Below are 8,805 nucleotides of genomic sequence, written 5' to 3' on the forward strand. Positions count from 1 at the left end.
GCGGCGGCTCAGCACCCGCCCCCTCGGGAATTCCCTGCGGGGGCGACTGGAAGGGAACTGGTCCCCAAGCCCTGGACGGCCGGGCCTCCGTTTCCTGAGCTGCGGGATAGGAGACGCCGGTTCCCGCCGAGTTGCAGACGTGCGGCCGGGCACACCTGGGGGCCGGCGGGGCTGTCGCGGCCACATCCGGAACGACGCGCCTGAGTCACCCTCCGGGCCCCACCCCCGCCAGCGCCCGCCCGTCCAGCCCGTCCGCCCCGTCTCTCCGGTTCGCCACTCTCGGCTCCCGCCACCACCCCAGCGGCGCGCGCCTGGCGGGGGCGGGGGGTGGGGCGCCCTGGGGGCGGGGCTGTCTCTTAAAGGGCCCCCGGCCGCTGCCCTTAGGCCACTTCCTGGGGGCGGAGAGGACTTGAGCGGCTGCGGCAACACCGGGTGAAGGCGGCGGCGCCCGGGTCCCGAGACTCCCGGCTGCTCACATCAGAGTCCTCGGACACTCCCAGCTCCGACTGAGCGTGCATCTTCGCTCCCCAGCCAATACCGAGGCACCTCCGCCATCGGCTCCAGTCAGCCCAGCCTCCATCTCCCGGGACCCGCGCCGGAGCCAGGCCAGGCCTCTGACTGGCCCCTGGAGCCCTACGTGGACTCGCCCACGGCGACAGCGATCTGCCCGAGAACTCGGAAGCTAGACCCTTCAAAGAGTCGGCCTTGTGCTAGCCACCGTCACCTGCTGGTTGGATTCCGGAAACCCACTATTTGAAGACGACAGAAAGGAATCGCAGACCACCCAGAATCGGATGCGTCTGGACCTAAATCTTCGGCCCTCTCTGGCTTCGCTCTGCTCTTTTCATCCGTTCTGTCAACCTTTCCGGTCTTTCTGTGCCCAGAAACCATCCCCCACCATCAAGGTACCTGGGGTGAGCCCTGAATCTTGCTGTACTCCAACCTGTACCTCCAGCCCAGAGACAGACTGAACCTGACGACCAAATTCCACACACTCAGGAAATTCCACCTTTTCTCTTTCAGTGTCTCCAGTATTCCTCAAAATTTCCCCTCCTCCTGTGACCTCTTCGCCCCCCTCCTTTGGGGGCCCTGTGACCCTGAATGTGGGGGGCACACTATATTCCACCACTTTGGAGACCCTGACTCGATTCCCAGACTCTATGCTGGGGGCCATGTTTAGGGCCGGTACCCCCATGACCCCCAACCTCAATCCCCAGGGAGGCGGTCACTACTTCATCGACCGAGATGGCAAGGCCTTCCGGCACATCCTCAATTTCCTCCGGCTGGGCCGCCTGGACCTGCCCCGAGGATATGGAGAGACAGCGCTTCTCAGGGCAGAGGCTGACTTTTACCAGATCCGCCCCCTCCTGGATGCCCTGCGGGAACTGGAGGCCTCTCGCGGGACCCCAGCACCCACAGCCGCCCTGCTCCACGCAGATGTAGATAGCAGCCCCCGCCTGGTGCACTTCTCTGCTCGTCGGGGCCCACACCACTATGAGCTGAGCTCTGTCCAGGTGGACACCTTCCGGGCCAACCTCTTCTGCACCGACCCTGAGTGTCTGGGTGCCATGCGGGCCCGATTTGGTGTAGCCAATGAGGACAGGGCGGAGGGAGGCCCACACTTTCGCCTGGAGTGGGCCCCCTGCCCCGCAGAACTCCCCGAAGTGGAGTACAGGAGACTGGGGCTGCAGCCACTGTGGACTGGGGGGCCAGGAGAGCGACGGGAGGTGGTGGGCACACCAGGCTTCCTGGAGGAGGTGCTGCGGGTGGCTCTGGAGCACGGCTTCCGTCTCGACTCTGTCTTCCCTGACCCTGAAGACCTGCTCAACTCCCGATCTCTGCGCTTCGTCCGGCACTAAGAACTGGGAAAGCTGCCCTCAGTTTGACTGGGGGCAGGGCGGGGCAGGGCGGTGGGAAGAAAAGATGGGTCAGGAAAGGGGATGAAGGCTCTCCTGAGGCCTCTTCCTACCTCTGCTTCGGGAGCTGTGAGAGTCAGGGATCCACTGCACCTGACTGGAGTCCATATGTGGGCAGGAATCCTCAAACCAGAGCCCACCAAAGGCTCACAAGACCAGAGGGTCTAGACGAGTGCTAATCCTGGGAGGGGTGGGGAGGTTTCCTCAGGCAGTTTCTCACCTGAGCCGGGGATCTCCAGTGTTTCTCGGTTAGAGCTCAGTGTTCAGGGGTCTGGAAAAGTGGGGATGCTTCTCTGCCCAGGCTAGGCCTAGCAGAATCATAGAGGGACACTGAGGTCTGGGGGAAAGAGGGACTTTAGATTGCTCTAACGTGGTTTCATGGACTGTGATTTCTCCTGGAGCTGGTGGCCCTGCCTGACCAATGAGAGATCAGAACACTCTGAAACATGGGAAGGGAGATTCTTTTGGCTGTGTCCCAAGCCTCCACTGAGGGAGACAGAAAGGCTACATCCCACCCTGGGTTGGCATAAAGGAGCTAGGAGGATCCCCATTAACTATGGGGCTGGAGCATCCCTCTGGAGATCCCAGGGTTTATAGAATCCCACATTGATGGTAGGGCTGGCCATGGGGAGCAGGTGGCAGCTTCTTGGGTCCTGGCCTTACTTCCTTCATGCGTACGTGCGTGTCAGCCAGTGAGTCTGACTGATGCATGCATCTCTGGCATCCTGGCTCCCATCTGTGTTGCTGGTGATGGTGTCTGTGTGCGGTCTTTCTGTGGTCTCTGCATGTCCAGTCCTGTTTGGGGTTGCCCGGCAACTGTTTTGACACCAGGTGTGTCTGTGGTATAGGTGTGAGTAGACTGAGAATTAATTTAATCACAAGGTGTGTGTGTGTGCACACATGTGCTTGATATCACCACATAGGCAGGAGGAGCCTGTTGGGGTTTGAGTCAATAGGATCTTCTGATGAGAGGTAAGAGAAAAGTCACTGGGCTGAGCCTGGCCTTGGAGGCCTGTATAGAACTCTTGGTTGCTAAGGCAACCATGAGCCTGTTGCTAGGCGATAGCTGGGGAAGGCCCAAGGCTGCCCAGGGCAGAGAGAACAGAAGTGTTTGAGAGAGTGGGGGAGGATATGGGAAGGGATGGGATTTCTGGATCCCTGAGGGGATGGGATGTTAACAAACAACTTCTTCACTGGGGGAGTCACATTATTTATCACTGGTCATGATTTACAAGAAGAAAAATAAAATTGCTTTTGGAACCACACAGAAACTTGTAAAGGCTGCTGAGGGCTGGGTTGGGGGTATAGCAAAAGCCCTGCTTTCTCTGCCCATCTTTCACTACAAGTGTCTTCTCGTCCCCAGTTCCTTGGGCCCCAGGTTTACCCCAGCTCGGGATGGAGCCATGGCACTGTTCTGGAATGCTCTAGAACCTCCAACTGTTCTGGAACACTCTAGAACCTCCAGGCAAAGGGCTGGAACCAGGATCACAGAGCATTCCAAGGTCTTCCCAGCCTAGGTCGGTCCAGCCCCCCTCCAGCACCCCCAGCAGGCCTCATGTGGATGCTGGCACTCAGTGGGATCTTCCTGGCAGCCGCCCAGGCCTGTGTCTTCTGCCGCTTCCCAGACCGTGACTTATCGGGCCGCCTGGCTCAACTCTGCAGCCAGATGGAGGCCCAGTGGAAGGACTGTGAGGTCTCCTGGAACTTCTCAGCCTTTGCCTTAGGTATGATCAGATATTCAGGGATGAGCCCAGCAAGTCACTCCTCTGCCCCAAGTGGGGCAGCATGTGGCTTCCCAGCTGTGCTTCTCAATCACCTCCTAAGTCCACAGCCCTTTCTGGACACACTGGCCTCTCCCCCTGGGAAAACTTCAGACCCTGGAAAAGTCAGGAAAGGCCCAGAACCTCCTTCTGGGCTGATGAGGGAATCACGGGTCCTTACGCATCCCTACAGATGATGCGTCTATGAACAAAGTCACAGAGAAGACTCACAGAGTCCTGAGAGTCATGGGTGAGGTTAAGAGGGAAGGCACAACCTAGGGGTTTGGACGGCATCAAGGAAAGGGATGGTAGGAGGGGGCTGGAGGGGCAGGGAAGGGTGGAGGCCAGGAGGAGACAGGAGGACTAGATGGGAGGTGCTGGGGGAAGGGGTGGAGGTGAACCCGCCCTGTTGAGGCCCTGGGCAATAGAGCTGCTCTGTCTCCCCAGAGATCAAAGGGTCTCTCTCCTCACTCCCTTCATATTGGCAATGGCTTCATAGGACCAAGCTCCTCGAGTACAACAGGGAAGGTATCGATGCGGGGACGGACCGAGGGTTGCCTGGGTTCTTAGGCAAAAGAGCGTGTCGCTGAGCTCGTTTAACCCCACCCCTCCTTGTCTTTCATTTCAGCTCTCTGCGCTCCCGCTTGCCGTGAGTAGGAAAGGCAAGGGGTAGCGAGGGCGAGGGGCCTCTGGGGCACCTGAGGAGAGCCTGCAGGTAGGGGAGGAAGGGTGGGACTCGGGGAGGGTGGAGCAGAGGCTTCGCTCTCCAGCGCTGGTCCTGCTGTCTCCTGTAGGGGGCAGCACCATCCTGTACAACTGCTCCACCTGCGCGGGCTTCGAGGTGTACTGCTGGACCCGAAAGCGCTGCTTCCCAGGTCCTTACTCCCCACCCCTCCCTGCCTCACCCCACCCAGAACTCTGAGCTCTTAGACTCCCCCCAGGATCGTTCACTGCCTCTTGGGTTCCCTGCAGGAAGTCATGATCTTTGGGAAGCCAGGATTCTGCTCCTCTTTGTCTTCGGAGCTGTGCTGCTCCTGGGTTTTGTGAGCTTCGCAGTGGAGTGAGTTGGGGGATAAGGGCCGCAAACAGCCTCACCACCTCCAACCCACCATTACTTTCCACCACCCATCCTTCCTCCTTCCTTCCCAGCCCCCTTCCCTCCCCTTCCTTTCCCAGGGCTCCTACCCTCTTTCTTCCCTCAGGTACAACCACTTTCAAGCAAAAAGTGACTTGTGAAGACACAGACAGATCCTAGCCTCCAGTTCCAAGGAGCAAGTACCCACAACTTCCACGTCTCTTGCCGGGGGTGGGAAGGGCCAGCCCCTTGGTACCAGCCACAACGGTTCAGTCTTCCAAACCCCGACACCCAGACGTCCCTATCATCCCAGCGTCAGATGGCCTCCAGGGACCCAGGCACCCACAGCTGGAAAGTTCCTCCCCTCCAGCCCTCAGCCAATCAGACAGGCAGTCACCGTGCCAGGAAAATATCTACAGAAGGAAAGAATCCCCTCCGCACATGCCACTCCCACACCCCCTTCTGCCTGTTCCCGGAAAGCGGGGGTGTCTGCCCCAGAAGCTACTTCTGGCCCTCCTATGACTGATTGGGAATCCGGGAATGAGTGTTCTGGAGAACTCCCTCCCCCCAGAGTGAGACCACATCAGTCAGCCTGTTGGCATACTATCCTTCCATTTAACATTGTGAAGCCTTGGCCTCCCACAGAGGCCTCCCTCCTGCCAGGCCCAATTAAACCTGCTGTCAAATGGCCTCCGCCCCTGCCTAGCCTCTGTCTGCAATGGGAGGCTCATGGAGCATAGTGGTTCTCAACCAGGGCGGGGGTTTCATCTGAGGAGACTTTTTCAACAACTGGAGACATTTCTGATTGTTTTGATGGCAGGGGTGGGGGGGGGCAGGGCTGTTGGAGGGATATGCTACTGGCATGTGCGTAGGCACCAGGGATGCAGCGAAACATCTGAGAATGCACAGGAAAGTCCTCCACAAACGTCCAGTGTTTGGTTGAGAAACCTTGGTGTTTAGTCCCCTGGCTCTCAGGAGTTTTGATTTGGGGGATGGGAGATGAGACATGAGAAGGGAGGCCTGTCACTAACCGTAAGTCTCAGTCCAAGGGCCTAGGCTTGTAAGGGGTCCTGGCCCTGACCTCGCTCCATGGTTTTCCAACTGAGTACCTGGAGGCTCCAGGGCTAGCGTTCTCAAATAGCTCTACATTGAAGTCGCCTGAGCAACCTTCAAACCCCACCTGTTGCTGGGCCTCATCACCAGAGATTCTGAATTTAATGGTCTCACATGGGGCCTCAGTCTAACTCACAGCCAGCCAGAGTTAGAATCACTGTTTAGGGGGCCCATAAAGGTCCTGGGGATGGAGAGAGGAAGGCTTACCCTTCTCAGGAGAATACCTTCCGTTTTGTTTACACGCTCGTCTAATCTCTTCCTTTTACACGCACATACACACAAATGAGACCCAGAGATCATAAAGCCAGATCAGACAACTTGTCCAAGATCATACAACAGCTCACACATCCATTCATTTGACCAATTGTAAGTGATTGCCCACCAGGCGCCAGGCGGCACTACCGCCCACCATGGAATGAGAAGCCACGCCTCCCGACGGCCCAGGCACCACAGCGCCCCCTCGGGGCTGCAGTAGCTGCCCCGTACTCGGCTGTGCCCTCTTTCCAGGCTCAACATTTTGGAGCCGCTTGTTTTCACACCCAACATGCTGTGGGTCATCCAGTTCTGCTCATTCCTGAAGGACCGCTATTCTCTTTGTCCCCTCCTCCTGCCCTATGGCCTCCAGCCCACTCTAGACCCCACCCACCTGCGGACCCCAATCTCCCAGATGTGCATCTGACTTTGCCCACTCCCCTCGAATCTGTAACACCCTCAGCAACCACACTGGTCTTCTTAAAACCCCACATCAAATGATGCTTAAGGACTTGGGCTTTGGGGTGTGTTAAGATGCCTGACTTCAAATCCTGGCTCTGGCTCTTACCGGAACTTGGACAAGTTATTTAACTTCTTTGTTCTTGTTTCCTCATATTTTAAACGCAGGTCATGTGTTTCCTTGATTCTACAGCATTCCCCCCCCCCCCCCATTTTAACATCTCTGAAGAATCCATTTTAAATTGAAGTCATGTCATACCAATAATACATAATAATGGTATATATTACAATTGATGATAATCTTTAATTCAATGAAATGCATCAGTGCTTACCTTCCAGAATTGCTGTGAGGTCCAAATCAGTTCATATAAAATGCTTGGGACTGAGCCTGACATGTAACGGACCCTCATTAAGTATGAGTCATTGTAATTTCTTATTTAAAGTCTTCCCTAGCTCTTCTTTGCATACAGAAATAGGGTTGACCCTTGACCCTGACATTCAAGACTCTCCATCAGCAGCTCCCGCCTGTCTTACTGGTTCTCAGTCTAGGACTGTCCAGATGCAGAACTGGAATCTCACTTGACTGTCCCACAGGCATCTTAGACTCCATGTGTCCACCCTCTCCAGACCTGACGTCCCCACCCTGGCCCCACCCCGGCCCGTGAGTGCTCTTAGGCTTAATGGCAGCACCAACAGTGTCATGGACATCCTCTTCCTCTCCTGCCACTTGCCCACTTCTTGCCAGCCAGTGATCTACCGTCATAGTGCTTCTTGGAACCTGACCCCCATGTAACCTCAGAGCTTTATCTCTCAGCTCTGCCCACCCCACAGCCACACTGAATCACTTCTAGTTGCCCAAACACTGTTTCCTCACGTCTCCTCACCTTTGCCCAGGCTTGTTCCTGGACCTGAAATGCCTTTCTCCTCTGGCTTAGACATCATCTCTTCTGAGAAGCCTTCGCCAAGCCCCTGAGACAGAGTGGGGGCATGTCTGCTCCAGGCATCTCTCAGATGGTCCCTGTCACATCAGGTGATGGTTTTTCTTTACACATCTTCCCTCTACACCACACACTACTCTCTAAAGCCGCTGCTTAAGGATTGCTGTCTTTGTTCCCTCAGAGCCTGGCAACTGGTAGCTACCACGAAGTGTTCCTGACAACTCCAGCACCTTCTCTGAGCCCTCGTGATATGCCCTCCCCATGTCAGCCCTACATGAGCACGTAACACAGGAGGCTAGTGGAGTCTGTGTTTCTTTTGTGCACAGAAGGCCAACCGACCAGAGTATGGCCCACCAGGGCAGGAATGGCTTTTCTGAGCCTTTCACCCAACAGGGGAGGCTGCTGTTTTAACAACAGTTTTAAAAACAGCCCCACAGTCTGTGACGTGCCTCCTATCCTTCTCTTGAAACTGGACTCTGTGACTAGCTGGCCAAGTGCATGTGACAGAAGTGATACTGGGCCACTTTCTGGGCCCAGGCCTTAAGAATCTGGCACCTTCTACCCTGTGCTTCTTGGAACATTCACTTTGAAACGTAGGCACCATGCTCTGAGGATGCTCAGCCTAGGAGTCCCTACGGAGGGATTCAGCCAACAGCCAGCATCTATTGCCAGAAGTGTGTGATGACACAGCCACCAGCTGTCAAGTCACCCCCAGACTTTCAGTTTTTCCACCCAAGGCCCCAAACATAGTAGAGCAGAGATAAAGCATCCCCCCAGTGTCCTGTTAGAATTCCAGACACTGGAAGTCCTGGAGCAGAATAAAATGGTTGCTTTAATGCCACTCAATGATAGATAAGTGGAACAGTGGGGCAGAAAAAAGGGCCTAGGACTTGGCATTTAAGGCCCTGGGTTGACGATGTGGCTGGCCTGGCCACTTCCTAACTATGTATGTACATGAGGACACTTCATCAGCCTAAGCTTCAGTCTTCCTACCTGTAAAATGGAGTTAATGGTGACTAAGATGTATGGAGACTGTGCCAGACATCATCCTAAGCATTTTAAGTACTGTATTCATTATCTATAGCTGTGTAACAAATTACCCTAAAACAATAAACCCTTATTATCTCACAGTTTCTGTGGCTCAGAAATTCAGGAGCAGCTCAAATGGGTGGTTCCGGTTCAGGGTTTCTGATGAGGGTGCCATCAAGATGTTGGTCAGGGTTGCAGGAATCTAAGCTTTGACTGGGGCTGGTGGATCAGCTTCCAGGATGGCTCACTCACATGCCTGGCAC

The 8,805-nt window shown here is 55.7% G+C and overlaps 2 protein-coding genes across 2 annotated transcripts; both read left to right on the forward strand.

The window, feature by feature from the left end:
- Positions 1-344: 344 nt before the first annotated feature.
- Positions 345-3,187, forward strand: KCTD11 (potassium channel tetramerization domain containing 11). The gene has a single exon (XM_010996543.3). The coding sequence runs from the start codon at positions 1,161-1,163 to the stop codon at positions 1,857-1,859; it is 699 nt and encodes a 232-aa protein (XP_010994845.1). The 5' UTR covers positions 345-1,160; the 3' UTR covers positions 1,860-3,187.
- A 138-nt stretch (positions 3,188-3,325) lies between these two features.
- TMEM95 (transmembrane protein 95) lies at positions 3,326-5,411 on the forward strand. The gene is made up of 7 exons (XM_010996542.3): positions 3,326-3,640; positions 3,870-3,926; positions 4,124-4,204; positions 4,305-4,325; positions 4,471-4,551; positions 4,649-4,736; positions 4,879-5,411. The coding sequence occupies exons 1-7, from the start codon at positions 3,472-3,474 to the stop codon at positions 4,910-4,912; spliced, it is 531 nt and encodes a 176-aa protein (XP_010994844.1). The 5' UTR covers positions 3,326-3,471; the 3' UTR covers positions 4,913-5,411.
- The last annotated feature ends 3,394 nt before the right edge of the window (positions 5,412-8,805 follow it).

The sequence above is a fragment of the Camelus dromedarius genome, chromosome 16, assembly GCF_036321535.1.
Source record: "Camelus dromedarius isolate mCamDro1 chromosome 16, mCamDro1.pat, whole genome shotgun sequence".
Lineage (NCBI taxonomy): Eukaryota > Metazoa > Chordata > Mammalia > Artiodactyla > Camelidae > Camelus > Camelus dromedarius.

Bases quoted from the DNA above. Each gene is read 5' to 3' on its own strand.
- KCTD11 (XM_010996543.3), top strand. From the start codon at position 1,161: ATGCTGGGGGCCATGTTTAGGGCCGGTACCCCCATGACCCCCAACCTC.
- TMEM95 (XM_010996542.3), top strand. From the start codon at position 3,472: ATGTGGATGCTGGCACTCAGTGGGATCTTCCTGGCAGCCGCCCAGGCC. The intron at 3,641-3,869 runs GTATGATCAGAT...GCATCCCTACAG, and splicing joins CTTCTCAGCCTTTGCCTTAG to ATGATGCGTCTATGAACAAA. The intron at 4,205-4,304 runs GTATCGATGCGG...CTTTCATTTCAG, and splicing joins CCTCGAGTACAACAGGGAAG to CTCTCTGCGCTCCCGCTTGC.